The sequence below is a fragment of the Crocodylus porosus genome, unplaced genomic scaffold (genome assembly GCF_001723895.1).
Source record: "Crocodylus porosus isolate Cpor-Errol unplaced genomic scaffold, CroPor_comp1, whole genome shotgun sequence".
NCBI classification, from domain to species: Eukaryota; Metazoa; Chordata; order Crocodylia; family Crocodylidae; genus Crocodylus; species Crocodylus porosus.
Genome location: NW_017728905.1, coordinates 2,799,062 through 2,816,121, shown reverse-complemented (window position 1 = coordinate 2,816,121; position 17,060 = coordinate 2,799,062). Strand labels below are relative to the sequence as shown.

The window sequence follows — 17,060 nt, the reverse complement described above, 5'->3', positions numbered from 1 at the left end:
GCTCCCCGTAGGGAGCCCCACGAAGTCCCCAGTGCAAGGGTCCCTGAGCTGCGGCTGCTTTTTATTTTAACACCTTTGTCAAGGCCAAACCTGTTCCGCAGTCATTTGGGTGAAACCCCAACAGCCGAGGCCTAAAACGTGCCTGCGCGGAGCTGGCGGGGTTGTCGGCGGCCGCTCCGTCCTCCGTCGACACCCTGAGGTCCTCTGCTTTTCGCTTCAGGCGCCCGCTGTCAGACTTTACTAGATAGATTAATTCATCCGGTGTTGGTTTTGGTGCTGCGAATGCCAACCAACGTGAATGCTGCAGGCCCCCGGAGGCTGGGGGAGGCCACGGCAACTGCCCACGGGCGCCGGCGAAAGGGGAGCTCCCGCAGAGGGTGCACGTGCCCTACACATCGCAATGCCAACAAAGATCCTATCTGTCGTGTGTCCTAATGACGTCCTTAATGTTACGACTTTCCGCCGTTAAACGTTGGTCTTCAAAATCAGTTCGACATCGCCCTTCATTCAAAACGCCCAAGCGAAAGATGTCCTTCAGCTCAGAGTGGTCAAAAGAACACGATCGCTGTGCACTCAATGCAACTCGCCTCTATTCTTGATGTCCCTCGATGGCCACCCTATGGTCAAGCCTGTGCTGCTCTCTCTGTCCTCCCTCCCAGACCATCCGTCTGGGGCTTTGGATACTCCCCACATGCAAGCGGGTATCCTATGTGCAAGCCCTGGCCCTGGTGCGCTCTTTTTGAACCAGTGACCTGCTCTCCTGTCCTGTCTTTGTACTTTTTGTCCCCTGAATTTGGTTGTTCCTGTGCTTCCCTAGCTCCCCCAATTAGCAGGGGCTAGTATGTTGAGTGGTGGGCTATGCCCACAGTCCTGATGGGCAACAAATAGGCTTACGTGCAAGGTTTGGGAGCCCCTTTTCTCCCTTGATCTTTGCCTCAGCAATGCTGTTTGTGGCTCTTCCCATGCAAACCAGCTTCAGGAGAAGTTAGGCCAAGCACATAAGATTCCTTAGGCGGCAGGCGTTTGTCCTTCTGACCAGCTGGTTGAATGGTGTGAGGGAACTCCGAAAAACGCCTAACAGCCTGTGTGATGGTGTGATGCTAACCCACAAGCAAGAGGCAGAGCTGGGAATGAGGGGGAGATTTGTGATGTCTACAGACAATTAACCAAGAGCCCAAATTATGCTGGAGGCAGAAACTTTATTTCATTAGCCTTGTGGCAGATGTTAGCGAAGCAAGAAAGACACAACATGTTCAGTCTCAAGTGAAAAAGTGCATCCCGTGTCCTGCTGTGCCCCTCCAGTTTGAATTCTCCTTCTACTTGCTGTTGTGTGAATCATTGAAAACAGGTGGAACACCCTTTAAGCATCCATGTGAACCATTTTCTGACATATTTGTCGAACCTGCTCTTAAAAACTTCCAATAATGAAGATTCCAAAACCTCCCTAGGTAATCTCTTTCTGTGCTTAACTATCTTTATTCTTAGATTAGACATTGGGCGGGGGGGAAACAACTAAGTCTCCCTTGCCACAGTTTAATTGCATTGCTTCTTGTCTTATCTCCAGTGGACATGGGGAAGCGTTCTCAACTTCTCTCTTTGTGGGAAAGCTTCTTCCTTTCCTAGGTTTCCTGCTGGTACAGAGGGGCCTTAAGGCTCTGTTTCTTCTTCTCCAGAGATTCAGGCTCAACATTAGGAAAAACATCTTAGGGTGTCCAGACTGTGGAATAAGCCCCCTCCAGAAGTGGTGCAAGCTGGAAATCTTCAAGAGGAGACTGGACGGGCAGCTCGCCAGGGTCACCTGACGCCCAGTTGTCTTTTCTGCTTGGTGCAGGGAGCTGGACCTGATGATCTTCCGAGGTCCCTTCCAGCCTTACAATTTATGAATCTATGAACCTCTCCCTTCGAGTTGTGACTGATCACTGTGATTGTGGACATTACTTCCCTACAAATGGCCTCTCATATTCCTTTAACTCCCTATCCTGATGGCTAGTCCTTGACCTCACCCAAGCGTTTCTATTCTGCAAGAAGTGAAATCCTCCTTGGGGAAAAAAAAACGTGTTCTCTTTCCTTTGTCTCAGACTTTGTTGTTATTTTATTAAATATTGCTCCCAAGACAAGAAATTTGAGAGCTGCCCAGGACCCCACGCTTCTCTTTTCCATAGCTCCATTCTCTGTAGCTTATTTGTCAGCTTCTCTGGAATATTATTAGGACTTTTCCTTTCTTTGAATCTACCTCAGCCTAAACCAGGGGTGTCGCACATACTACCTGTGGGTCAGATGCGACCCACTGACCCGGGTCATTTAGCCCACGGACTTTTGCCCCAGCTTGGCTGTGGTGGTGGGGCTCCCCATGGCAGCAGCCATTACCCTTGGAAGTACAGCACCAAGAAGCCTGCCAGGCAGGAACCGTGCCACCGCAGCCAGAGCCGGGACAAATGGCCTGGCTCAGTGGACTCTGGCCATGATGGCAGAGCTTCTGACCATGCTGCTGCTGGAGCTGCTTGTGCTTGGGCTCTCACCAGAGCCCGGTTGCCCCACTTCCTTGACCAGAGGCCTGGCTCTGGCCATGGTAGCAGGGCTTTTCCCTGTGGTGGTGCTGGAGCTGCCAGCACTCTGGCTCTCGCTGGGATGTGGGCTGTTCCCGTGGGAACCTACGGTGCCGCTGGGGTTGCCAGCACCCAGCTCTCGCTGGGGCACTGACTGCTGCCATGGGAAGCCCCACCACTGCAGCTAGAGCTCTGGCCACTGGGGCTGCGGTGAAGGGGCTTCTACCCGCGGTGCTGCTCAGGTTGCCAGCACTCCAGCTGTCACCAGGGCTCTGTCTGTCACCACAGGAAACCCAGCAACCATGGCTGCGATCACAGGAAGCCACAGCACCAGTGTCAGAGCTTCTGCCCGTTGAACCGCTGGGGCTGCCGGCTCGAGTATCAGGATGTGGCCCGCAGGCACCTGAGAAGGAGGGAATGTGGTCCTCCATCCAATACGAGTTTGACATTGCTGGCCTAAAGCTTTTACCCACCTTTGCTTTTTCCTTTCTTCTTGTTACAGCTCTTTTTTTTTTTGTTTTTACACTTCAAATTACTACTCAAACTTCAGAGAGTCCTATGCCCAGCAGCCAAGCTACTTTTCTCCTTTACGGTGTAGGTTTATATTCATCTCAGCCTTCATTGCCTGCATTGGTTTGAATCAGAGTTGCTCTTCTGGCTGTTGTTTGATGGGTCCAACACTCACTGCAAATGAGAACCTTTCTTCTCTAGCCAAATCTACCCTGACATCAGATGTCAACTGTCGCTTTCTATGTATGGTCTCTGGCACCAAGTTTTTGACGTTGTTTCTATGCTATACCCCAGGTTCATCTATCCAGGGGTCAACACAGAACCAGGCCGGCTCAACTTGTGGGTTCTGACAATACCGAACTAGCTATTAATTCCAATTGTTAACTCTTATATCCCTCAAAGTGTTAAATACCTTGCTTATTCCTCTTGCTCAAATCTACCCACTTTTTGACTTTCTCAGCAATGCCCCCTCCCTCTGTCTCTCTTCTGTTTAAAAAAAACAACAACACTTTTCTGCAGTTCATTCATAGATTCGGACAGTGGGCTCTTACTTATGAATGCTCATGCTTCCCTGAACCAGTTAGTAAAGCGCCACCCTGCCTTTTCCTAGTAGTCTGAGTAGGGATGTAGTCTGCACAACATCGCTTTATCTGAAGTGAGTCCTAAGAAAATGTTAGATTAAATGGCAGTGGGATTTTGGAAACATTCAGAGACTCTGCTCCTGTACATCTCAGGTGTATCTGCTTCAGAGTCAGGTCTGGAGTGGCAAATTGCATCAGTGTAGTAATGCATTATGATGGTGTTTGAAAACAGATTCATACCAGAATGTGCAGGCTAACGTCAGGAACATGCACAGCAGGGTCAGCTTTTGCAAAAGATACTTCCCTCTTAAAGTATTCCAACAATTAATTATGCAAAAATGCCACCTCTTTATTCCCCTGGCCCAGATTATGTACATCTCAGATGCATATTTTTTGCTTGTAATAGTTAAATTGTTATTGCTGTTAGCCCTACAGAATTAATATAGACATGACTTGGTTTATTTTAAAACATATTACATAACACATGTTAATTAGCAGGTTACAGTACCAATGCATACAAAGCAAGTTGTACTTTTAACATGCCTAAACTGGTGGATATGAAACCTAGATGCCTCCTAAATTTACCTTGATTAGCTAACACCTTAAAAGTATACCTGTTTTATCTACACTAGGTTTCAAGAGACATTAATTCATGTTAGCCAAAACGTGTCCGAAATACACCTTTTTCCCTAGTTTAGACGTGGATATTTTCTTGTGAACTGAGCACATTTGAACTGAGTTAAGGAATCCTATGATGCCACTTTTACAGTCATTTCTCAGACTAGAATGACATGTTAGAGAAAGCCTTAATAAAAGGTGAGTCTTTTGGGGGGAATATTCACGGTGCAGTTATGAATTCTGTGCAACTGTATTAATATAATACTAGCTAAAAATCTTGCCTGTTACTAAAAACATTAAATCAGGAAAATACAGGAATATTTTGATAAGTGTAGCTCTGAGCGAGGTATGAGAAGCCCTTCTCTCCAAGGCGTGGATCGAAACTTCATTGAAATAAACTTAATCATCTTTCCTTTTACTTCTCGGAGATTTTGATCGGGCCTCACGTAAGGAGTGGGTAAAAGGAAAGGCAATGACATACCAAGCAATCCTTAAATGGACTCAACCCCAAAAAAGTAAATGTCTCTTAAGAAGAGGTAGAGTGATCTGACACCAGGTGACAAGTGATATAATGTTCACATTATGGGAATGGCAAAATGGGCTGAGGAAGAAAAAGATAAATAAAAGCCAGTTTGTTATATGAAAGATAAGTGACAAGCAACCCAAATTATTTGTGTAAAATGTCTAACATAATACCAGCTTTACAGTGGGAACACAGTGTTTTCCCTGCAGTTTTATCTAAAAGGGCATTGTCTACAGGTCCACAATTTGCTTTTTATTCCAGTGTAATTACCGGGTAGAGTCTCCCCTTTCCCACAACAGAAGCTGCAGAGCCTGAGGTTCAGTCTCAAAGCAGTATCTTAGCTGTGCTTCTGCTGCACCACACGATTGCAGGAACAAAATGATTTATGACCAGGGACAAGGGGGGAATGCAAAATATAGAGAAAATGGTGGGGATTTTGCAGATATTTTCCACAGATTTTGTGGACATTTCTTCTGACTAATGGAAATGGTGTCTACTATGCTTTTGAGGTGCATTCATTCTCAGTACTATAGATTAGAAAAATATATAGCTAGGATGAATTGAAAATCCAGCAATATAATTTAAGGGTTTGAAACACTCATCACCACTGCAGTATACAAGTACCAGTCCTGTAAGGTAGATGGGGAAGAGCAAATTCCAGAGTGTACTTTTTTTGGATGTACTCTGGATTATAGGCAGCTTTCTGTCTGGGGAAAGAGAATACGGAAATTTGGGGAGCCGGGGGTGTGATTTGATGTTATGAATGTCATTTGGATTATGACAGAAAAACTTGGTCAAACAGGAAGGTTTTCCAGCAAATTCTAAAGGTAGTCGGACACTGGTTTCATTCTGTGCTCCTCTGTAATTTGAAAAAAATTTCATCCCGTAGCTGGATTGCCTCAAGTGAATCTGTCCCCTCCCTAGGCATTGTCTAGCCTAGAGATTTAATTGATTGGATTGTCCTTAACTCACTGAGAAGTGCCCTTGCTACACTGGTACAAATTTGCTGCAATCAATTTTTCACTATTTACCAATCTGTATAAACTACCCTGATTTCTTGCAAGATTAACCTCAATTGGAATTAGCTCAATCAATCAGCTGCCTCTGTGGGTCTCTCTCAGTCCTGTTCTGGCACAGTAAATGCAAATTGTCTTCCCACTGGTGTCCCATGATGCACCAGTTACTGCAGAAATGTCTTTTCTGGATACCTTTCTGCATTCCACTCTCCAGAGGTCAGTTTGTCTGGAAGTCACCTACTCATACACATAGCACAGCATGCTGCTGTCCATTTGAGCCACAGTCCCTCTGAATGATTTCTAAATTCAGAACAGCGGTCTGCAGCAAGAATTTACTGAAATATCACAATTCCTCTCCAGTTAGTTTTTGGGCAGCTTGGGTATGTCGTGCAATGCTGAACAAAATTTTCCAGAATTCACCGTGCAGTGCCAGGAATCTGGTGAACATGCCCAAAGGGCAACATATCATAAACAAGACAGTACAGTCTTAGTGTGAACAAAGAGAGTAAAGCTGCATGTTAACTTCAATCAGTGAAACCATTGACAAAGGAAACATTCATTTGAGCCTAAGCTGTCAGGTTAACTATTTTACTCCGCTCATCACCGTAGTATCTGAACGCCTTTCAGGAGTACGTTACACACCGGGACTAACATCTGGCACATGCTGTTTGTTCTCACGTGATTGAAATTAAGCTCATTTATTTTTCTAATAAAGATAAGGCTGATGCTATTAAAAACAGACTAGTTGCCCTGAAAGTCAGAACCAGCTTCACGCTATACTGTTCTACATTGCAGACTTCCATCTAGTGAACCTTTAAACATGCTAGCTCAGGAACTAGAAACAATCTAGCCACAACAGCACAGAGCCTTGTGAAGGCTAATTACTCCGTTTTTCCTAAGGGTAATTTAATGCAGGTAGAGCTCCCTGTACCTTATTACAACTGCATCTAGTACCCAGGTTATACCATTTGAAGCTAGCCTAGGAATGTCTTCACTACACCACGGTTTTCAGCATAGATGGCACCCTTCAAAAAAAAAAATCATACCAAAATCACTTTATCCAATACCCACCTGTTCTGGGGGAGTCTCTTACCCAAATACCAACCCATCTTTCCCTGTTTGCTTTATGAGACTTGAAAAGTGTACAACCACAAGTGTAATGGTTTCATGTGCGTGTATGGGAATATACAAGGGATGTCATGTGTGCTTAGCTTTGGGGAGGGCATAGCCAGCAGATAAATCAGGTATCTCCAAAGCTCTAATTTTATGGGGACGTCACAAACTAACGAGCTGTCAGTTGAGTATCTCAGAGCCCAAGACAGCTGTGAGCTGAGCTCCTGTTCCTTTATATTCATTCCAGCAACTTCAAGGTTTAGCAATGGGTGCCTGCAAATCCAATTAGCTTCTTTCTTTATGATGCTGTGTTCTGGCAGAGATCTGCTGTTTTACTGCCATGTACAGTAGGTCCACTGCCAATGGATAAGAAACATTGGGTGATTTGCATATTTAATTATGCAGATTCAGTGTGGTAGATCTCTTTAATTTTTGTTTGGATTTTCTTTTCAGGCGCTTTCTTTCTGAAATCCTTGTCTTGAGTCTGAAATGTGTGCATCTTCCCAAGGCCTTGCCCATAGGAAAGTACTTCACAAAAGAATTCCCACTAGTTCCACCTGCTTATTAGAACTGGTGGGAAATGGAGTGGAGCCAAACAATCTGCCCATGCTACGGCTCGCACTGGCTTCACTCAGATAAACTGATGTTACAACTGATAGAAATATTTTCTGGAAAATATTCTCATGTACTGCTTCAATGTCCACAAGTAAGAGTGAGAAAGAGTCCTGGGAAATGGGAGGGCTAAGACCTGTCAGATCTTTTTGGAGGAAAGACACTGTACCAATATCAAGCTAGTCTCTAGCTCCTCCAGGGGAGGGTATAACAGGACCACCAAAAAAAAAGACAGCAAAAAACCCCTATCTTACCCTGCAGATGTACATGCCTAACCCAAAAATATCCTGAACTGAGTAATGCTGTCCCAGGTAGCTTACAAGGGACAGCAGGTATCCACGAGGGGAAAAAACTCTACTGTCAAGATAAGTCTAGCTGCTTTGCCAGGGAGTTTAGCAACACGCAAGTGGACAGAGTGCAAGCCAGGCTCCGCCACCCCACAAAATCCCCCTTCTAGGGAGCTGAGCAGCCAGCAGGAACGGACCTTCCCGCACCTACTTCAGCTACGTGCACCTGAATCTACCCGAAAGAGCAAACAGGTAGGAGAAGCTACAGCTGAACCGAGTATCATCTCCCTGGCCCTCCCAACCCTAGACCACCCTATTCCTTCTCAGCTATTTCTTCTCTCTCACTGGAAATGTTTAGTGCTAGCCCCCAACTGTCATCCCCATGAAACCCTCACGCCCAATATTATACCTGAAAGCTCCCTCCAAACACTCCCCTGAACTGCCATGGGACTTTCTGGGCCTATACACCACTCCAAAGCTATCCCAACAGTCTATTTTTATAACCCCAAACTCCTTCTTGTAGGTGCGGCTGGTAGCATTGCCTGTTGTTATACCGACCCAACACTTCTTCCATAAAGCCCCTTTTTAAACGACTTCTTTGCCGAGCTAGCCAGTTGGCCTGAATATTTTGGGCACACTTCAGCCAAAAGACAGTGGTTGGAAATGCTTTTGCCATTTCCAAGAATGATGCTGCAGGAAAAATGTAGTGTTTTGCGATGTTCATAAAATTCTGGTGATCTTCCCTAAAGCTCTTCCTCGGAGCAGGAATTTGACATGTGGTGGCAGCAGGGCTTTTAGGTCAGGGATGTGCCTTTCACGAAAAAACCTGTCCAAAGACCTCTTTGAAAACTCTCTGTTGTGCCAGAGAGATTTAGAGCTTAGCAGCTAAAACCTCCAAACACGCCATCCTCACTGGGCATGCTGCAGCCCTTCAAGACACCTAGCTCTGAGCAGATAGCACAGGGACCATCTTCACAGAGTAACCGAATGCGCTCTCACCTGCATGGGCTGAGGTGTGGCCGAGCACCAGAACTGAGATCACGGAGCCTAGCTCTGCTCAGTCAGATAGTCCCTGGCAGCCTGGAGGAACAAGGGACCTGATTCCAAAAAGACGCAGAAATACCCAGAACAGGGGAGAAGAAAAGCAGTAGTGACGGCAGCTTGGTGAGTCCAGGACCAGAGGGAGAAGAGATAGACTGGACAGGAGTTACGAGAGAGGTCTGAACCCATTTGATAGGAGGTGGAAATACTGGGACTGTACAGAGATGGGAAGAAGAGAGGGGACTGAGACTTGTTGGCTGAGGAGACTGGAACATGGAACTAAAGGAATACGGAAAAAAAGAGGTGGAAGAAGGAAAAATATAGCTAAAGAAGAGCTGGGATGTAGAGGGAGAACGAGGACTGTTTAGGCAAAGACGCTAAAACAAGGAGCCTTCTCCAAATACACAATGATGATCACTTCCCTCATGACTTAAAACTCACTTGGAAGTTATTGTGTTCCTTTGTTCCAATGTACGCCGCGCAAGTCTACTGGACAGAGCACTGATCTGAGACACAGAAGTCATAGTTTCTGTTCCTGCCTTTGCCTCTGGATAGTTCATTTCCTCGCTCTGTGCCTCAGTTTCCCCATCTATAAAACAAGACTAATGATACTGATTTCCCTTGTAAAGTTTGTTAATTAAAAGTCCTCTATAAATGGTAGGCAGTGTTATAAAAGTGTTTACAAATTAACAGAATTGCAATTGAAAGGGGGACCCCAGGTTTTTTATATTGGCTTTCCCTAACATACTAATGACCAAAGACTCGACATTCTTCTCCTTGCAGATACCATGGTTGGGTGGTTTTACCAGTAGTAGTGTCACAGCCCCCATGTGCACACTTTGCAGATGCTTTCAACCTCATCTTATGGACTGATTTGGTTACTGAAGAGAGCCTGTGAACCGCTTTTGTTCATTCATCATCCTTGACACCCCTCTTCATCCTTACTTCATGCCACAGTCTCAGCAGAAGACTCTGTTCTCAAGGGACAGTTCCAGGTTGGTTGCCGGAGAGAAAGTAGAAGAATGGGTAATAAAAAAAGCAGCTGATAGGAATGAGAAATGTGTTTGCAACCATAGATCCTTCTGGTGTTCTAGTATGGGTACTCCGGGGCTTTTGGGTTGAATGTTGCAAACCTGACAATGTGTGTTAGTCCAAATCAGCTGTTTATGCCCAGCAATATTGTCTTAGTTCTCTCAAATCATTGTTTCAAATCAAGTGCCATGTCTATCGGTCACCTCCCAGGATTCCCAGCACATATTTAAATCTGGCACATACTATAGTGAAGGTCCAGATTGTTATTAGCCAAGGACTTGGATGACTAGCAAACTACTAGCTTCATCTTTGAAAAGTTACTGACAGCTTGACATTTTTTCTAGTCCCTGTATTAATGAAGGACTCAACAGAAAAAAAGACATTTTTATATAGTTTAGCTTAACTAAGTTATTTTGTGACAGAGAATATCCTAAATTATAGTGTAGTTTATTTCCTCAAAAAATGCAAAATACTTTTAAAACACAGTGCCCCTCCTAGTTGGAAGGAAAAGAGAATTTTTTCTTAGAAAGCAGGAACACGAGAGTTTTATTTTGTTTTCAGTGAATGTAGTCCCAGTGAAAAGAATCAGATGCATCATGTCCCTAGCAGATACAGGATGGGCAACGTTAGCTTCCCTGACAGTCCTGCTGACGTGCTTCATTTCTGAATTAGAGGGACCAACGTTTTGGGTAAGAAAGGAAGTCTCTCAGTTTGCATCTCCATCTAGTGCTTGCTCTTGACATCTATAAGGGGGATTATTAATATAAATGGTGAGGTTGCATTTTCAATGTGTCCAATTGTCCATTTAAATTAAGACCTACTGCCCCATTTTGTACAGAATAGTAAAGGCCCATGAGATGGTCCTAACTTTTTCTCATGCTTTGGTTTTTAAGCTGGATTTGAAAGTGGTAGGAAGGGTTAAGCTACTGTCAAGCTTTTGAACCAGCCAGAGTCTTCATAGCAAACATTCTTGGTGTGGTCCACGTCCAATACTGAATGTGAGCTGTTGGCAGTATTGCAAGATGTCCAGCAGGTTCTGCGAGGAGGCAGGTTCATTATACAATTTGCCCTTTTGCAACCAATGCTATTCTAGTGCACTGGGAATGTGATAAGTTCATTGGAAAAACAGCCATCTGCTCTACATGTGTTTCCTTCTGGCTGATTAATGGGCAAGCCAAGCTGCCCAACTGCACTATCAGATGGATGCAATATTTAAGCTCTATTTTCACTACTGACAGCTCACCCAAGAATACATTATCCTGGTAACTTCTAAGCCAAAAGCAGAAATCCTAACACTAAAACTCAGTGAAAAGAAATTGGATATTATTTTCTTTTTTGAGCATATTATTCTAGTTCTGGGGAGAAGGGATCAGCAGGTAGACAAGAAAGTCAGACCCGCTCCAAAAATTCTGCCCATTTTGAATTGTCACCTGGGTGAAAAAGGGAGGTTGTTCCACCACTTTTGAATCATCTGCTGAAAAAAAGCAAATGCAAAAATACCTTGCTAGAGGGTGTTAGCATCCCTGTGGCCATTGCACTCCTGGTGGCTGTGGATTCCCAATGCCCTGCCTGGCATATAGCAATCTTGCAGTGATACACATTCTTTCTGTGTCTCTGAATGACCTGATCCCTGGCTCAGACAGTTTGCTGCAGGTGGTCCTTTCTGCGGCTGGTGCCTCTGATGCCCTCAGCCCTGGTGTATCATTTTTTGGGGTCCTCATGATGACTGTTATTTCTGGCTTGCTTGGGGGCAATGTGACTTTGATTCTCTTCTGGCAGTCTGCGTTGATCAGGTTCCCAAGGCTCAGTGCAACAGTTCAGTCCCACAGCACTCAGATGATCAGAATTTCTGATGTGCCTGACCCTAGGGCAGCTCTCATGGTGGACCCAAATACAGCAGCTTAATGCTGACGGTTCTAACCTTATGTTTGCACTGTCTGATATTATGTGATTGCAGTGGGCATAAACATATATGCAAGTTAGCTTGAACTGATCTCACATGGGTAGATATATTGGCACAGCAGTGAGGGCTGTACAAACCTGCCTGGGATGTAGGTCTATAAGTAGCTAGTCCATGCCATTGTTACTTCATTATTCTTGCAACCCAAGCTAAGGATTAAAACTATACACATATATACTGCAATCATACAGCAGCCTATTAGACATACTTCAAGAGTGACTGGCATCTCAGATGTTTGGGAGCCCACTGCAACTGCCTAATGCCTCAGCCATCACAGTTTCTGGTTGCTCAGTTTAGGACATACAGAATGCATCTACACGTGCAATTAATGTGAAGTGATACATTCTGGAGCAGTTTGAGCTAGAGTAAACTGGTCCTGAGTGCAACGTTTACACGTGCACCCAGGACAACAGCAATTTGAGCCAGGGCGGAGCAGGCCCCTGGCTGGCTGGACCGACAGGGTGCAGTTTACACACATGGTCAGCATCCACATGTGCATTTCAGTGCAGTAACTTACCCCACCATAAGATAGTACTGTCCCCAACAGTACTATCTTACGGCAGAATTAATTAGTTTAGTGTACCCTAATACCAGTGCACATGTAGATGGTGACGTTTTACTGCACAGCTAATATACAGTATGGTATATGTGGGATGCACCCACAGTACAGTACATGTGTGATTGCCAGCAGGCAGCAGCTTGCCTAAAATGCTTCAGATTAAACCACTGAACTCTGAAGCTAAGCAGGTGAATGGCTGCAGTTTGAGCTACAGAATCACACTTCTTACTCAGGACTGTAGGAGTCTTTCTTTCTCTGGGGATCAAGCACAGGCAGAGACTTGTAACTCACTTTCATCTTTGCATTATGCATATATTTTATGAACCATCTACATTTTATCTATGAAAAATATGATTAATTTGGCCAAGTTTCAAGCCGTTTCAAAATGCACTGTGTAAATATCATGAATGGTGACCAGTTTCATTGTGTTGTTCGTGTATAGATCCTGTAAAATGTAACTTAAATAGATGCATGAAATGTGCCACAAAACATCTGACATAATGTGGAAAACATGTTCCTGTACCGTATGGGCAGTACATTGAATCACTTGAGAACAGCTTGAGAGTGATGACAAGTATTTGCATTTGGATATGTGTGTACTGCAACATAATGATTCCATAGTAGGAGAATAAAGGTATATGTCACCATGTCCTATGATGGTTGCAAGCAAAAGCATCAATTAGGCAATGATTTTTAAAGCAATTTTAGCAGCTAATTATTTAGTGTCTGCACATTATGCTCTATCCCTTTTTTTACTGTTGGTTCCTCACTGAACTGTAGTTCTAGGTGTCCAGATGTGGTCTGTGGGTGAGCAGCAGAAAAGCCAAGAGTAAAGATCCCTTTTATGATATACTGCTTTTGTGTCTCTATAAAATATTAACTGTAAGAAGTTAACTTCCTCTAAAAATAGGCAATTCCTAGTCTGAAGGCTCTGAAACTAAATGTTAAGGGGCATTTATAACAGTGTGGAATTACACTGCACTTGTGGTCTGAACGAGCATATGCTAGGCAGGTATGTGCTGATGTAAATACGATCTGCACCCATTCTTAATTTCTCAGTCTAGCTTTGTGGCAAAATGGTCATTACAGTTCATATTAGTAAATGTTGGTTCTGATGGAGTACTTCAGGATGAATAATTTGTTCATTCATCTCACCATTTTTATTTCTGTTTACAAATTTTCTGTTGATGTCACTCGGAAGGTGATCAGATGCCATGGTGATTGCAGTCATTTAAAACTCTATGATAGGATAATTGTGCAAAAACAGATTCTCAGAGGTATTCCCTGGGCTAAATTGGACTAGATGACCTCCACAGTTCCCTTCAGGCCCCACTTTTCCATGATTCTAATATTCTATATTATTTGTGCATTTCTCCACTGATTAATGCTGCAGATTTTTCATAGAAAGTATGCGGAGAAAGGTTGCAATTCTGCTTCTATTTGCCAGGTAGAGATGCTACATGACAGCATTTTTGGATCAAGCAGCAAAGTTTAAATTTCAGGTCTTGCTTTTGATTTCAGTGGAGCTAATTTTATACTTAAAATTAAGCATGTACATAAGTATTTTATTGAATTTGGCCACCAGTTCTTTTATGGGACGATTTATACAGCTAATCTACTACAGCTCGTTAATTTTGCAATGGAACGTGCAATGTGGATTTTGTATTAGCTGACCACTTCAGCATTTGAGCTAAATATTTGTGTTTGATAAAGTATTTGTGCTAGTAAAGCTTAAACACACCAGCTCAGCAAAATAACCCTATTCAGTTCAGTACTTACATAAACTTGTTGTACAGCATGTGTTTAAGTGCTCTCAGGATTTGGGGCTTAAGTGCTTGCATGTTCACAGGAAAATCAGCAGAACCAGGTAATGAACAGTCAACTTGAAATTGTGTTTGAATTGGAAAGGCTATTATTGGAAAAAAAGTAATCTATCTTTTGCATGTAGTTCTATAGCAGCTATTATTAAGTCTGTGTTTAAGATTTTTAAGAGCTATTACTACATGTGCGAGTATCTGAGAGTTATTTGACCCACTCTGGTAAACATATGTTGACTGCTTGTTTTTTCCTAGTAAGTAGTAAAAATTGTTACCAGTGGGAACAAAATAATTAAATCGTTTATGTAAAAATGCTAAAAAAAGAGTGTTTTAATTAATTAGTATTTCATCAGGGATTCTAGTATGCGTAGGCAAGGAGCCCTAGTGGGTTTTTTCCTTGCTAAATAATTTGGTCTTTAAAAAAAAATCATCAAAAATTGTTTATTGAAATACTGTAGTCTGAAAAACAGCAACAACAAAGACAATCATTAACATCTGGGAGTTGTTGCAGATGTTTGGAACATAAGAGCCAAGTTTGCCTTGTGTGAAAGACGAACACAGAAAGTCATAAGAGAAACAATGGGAAAATTGAAGGTCGCCTTTCCTCATAGTTGCAAGGTGCATTTAACTGTATCACCAGCTGCCAAGTTTTCAAAAACCACAAGTCAGTCCTCAAAAAGTGATGCCTCAAATAAAGATTAAAAAAACCCAACAAACATATATCAAGTATTACTCTTTGGTGGGGGGAAGGTTGCCACTTTTCATTTCACATTTCATACTTTTCTCCACAAACGTGAGGGATAGAAACTTAAAAAAAGAAATAAAGTTCACTTGTAATAACATGACACTGGGGATTGCGGCTTTCAGGAAAATATCAAAATAACAAGACACACAAAATCTCAGCAGCTCGGCAACAGAGATCCCATGTTCTTTAATGCGTGTCTTTTGGTTTGAGACGCTAACAATTAAACTAATTTTTCAAGAGACAAAAGAGTCCCTGTCTCTAGTGAAGCACTGTCTCTTCTTGGCATCATTTAGGGCAGAGGTTGGTTGTTATTAATTAAATCTGAATTATTTATGCAGTACAAGCAATGTGCATGGGGGTTTACGGACAAATAAACCACAATGCCTGCCCTGAAAAGCATCCAGACTGAGATGTGAATCCTACAGTGTATCCCAGGTGGGTGGGCTACTGTGCCCGCCCTTCAGATTTCACCCAGGTGTTGCAGGGTGTAAATTTGCCTGCTTGCTGAACATGGCAAGATCAGCGCCTCGGGTTGTATTCCTACAGTTCCCTGGTAGAAGTTGCCCCCGTGAAGGACTTATTTGCACGATTAAAGGTTTGCCCTCTGTTTGTCACCGACAGCCCTCGCGTGAACACCTTGAGCACATCACTGATGACCGCCAGCCCCTTCTGGAAAATGACACCCATGGCAAAGTAGGCATGGGGGACCAACCTGTTGTGGCTTATACACAGCCTCTCAACCTCTAAACAGCATCTCTCAAGCAGCAGGCTTACTCAGGGATGGGCAAATATGGCCCATGGGCCAGATCTGGCCCACCAAGGGATTTTAATCGGCCAGCAGCAGGTCCCTTAGCTCTACCCAGCCCAGGAACAGGGGTCAGCCGAGGCCATGGCGCGTGTGGCTGGTTCCACCCCCACAGCATGCAGTGGGGCTGAGGTGCAGACCTGCTTCCTAGCAGCCCCCGCAGTGGAGGCTTCTTCCACCTGCCGCTGCCAGATCTGTCCCCACTTGCCGGGCACCCCAACCTGTTTGCCTTGTACCCACTGCCAGGGGCACTGGATGGAGCAGGCAGGCAGAATCTCCATGGAGGCTGGCCCGGGAACGACACAGGAGGGTGTGCTCAGCTGGGATGGGGCTGATCCAGCCTGTGACAGCTCACCAAAACTGCACAAGTGGCCCTTCTGCCCAAACAACTGCCCACCCTTGGGCTAACTCCTATTCTTATCAAGACACCAGACCTCCCAATGGACCCAGATGCAAGCTGTGCCCTATCATCAATAGAGACTGCACAATTGCTGGACCAAATAATACAGATTATAGCACCTGACTTTAATTCACCTGCAGCTTTACCAGTGTCATCCCCTGCTGCCAGTGCCACTTCGCTGTCTACGTTGGACAGACGGGGCAGTCCTTCTGGGAAAGAATGAGGGGACATTGATATGGCATCAAGTCTAAAATACACACACAGCCTGTGGGCGTACACTTTAATCTTCCCGGATATTTCATTGATGACCTCAAAGTAGCTGTTCTTAAACAGTGAAACTGTAAAGGCCAAATTGAATGTGAAACTGCAGAACAAGAAATCATCCACAGACTGGATTGTGTTAAGTATGATTTAAACAGGGACTACAGATTCTTATGCCATTCCCTGGATTAGCCTTTTTGACCCCTGTGTCCCTGTGGGTATTACTTGTCTATTATTTGTCCAGACAAATTACTTGTTTGCCTCTCTTAACACTGCCTCCCCGCCTTCCCTGTCTTTTGTATTCAAATGTCTCTGTCTGATGCCTGCTCTGTGCATGTCCTTTCATGAAGTAAGCCCTTGCTCACTTAAGCTATGTAGTTCAGTCTGTAAGGTGCATCTCTACTCTGCCTTTGGTTTAAATTAAGATATAATCTGATGAGAAATTGTAACCATGCTAGGAGATACAGGGAAAGGCATACAGGATAAACATCATGGGTGTGTCCAGAAGAGCGCACATGTGCATCTTACAGTACAGCAAACTGCAGGCGCTGCACATGCATGCATTTGCTGTGCTGCTAATTTGCAGCGTGGCAGGTTTTTTTGACACCGAGATGCAGCATATAAAAACAGGGTG

General features: G+C 44.1%; 1 protein-coding gene across 1 annotated transcript in view; it reads right to left on the bottom strand.

Moving 5' to 3' along the window:
- Positions 1-15,647, bottom strand: part of MLLT1 (MLLT1, super elongation complex subunit) — a 58,562-nt gene extending 42,915 nt beyond the window's left edge. The window contains exon 1 of the mRNA XM_019556963.1: positions 15,576-15,647. Coding sequence (XP_019412508.1) covers positions 15,576-15,647 — 72 coding nt within the window. The remainder of the gene's footprint in view (positions 1-15,575) is intronic.
- Between the last annotated feature and the right edge of the window lie 1,413 nt (positions 15,648-17,060).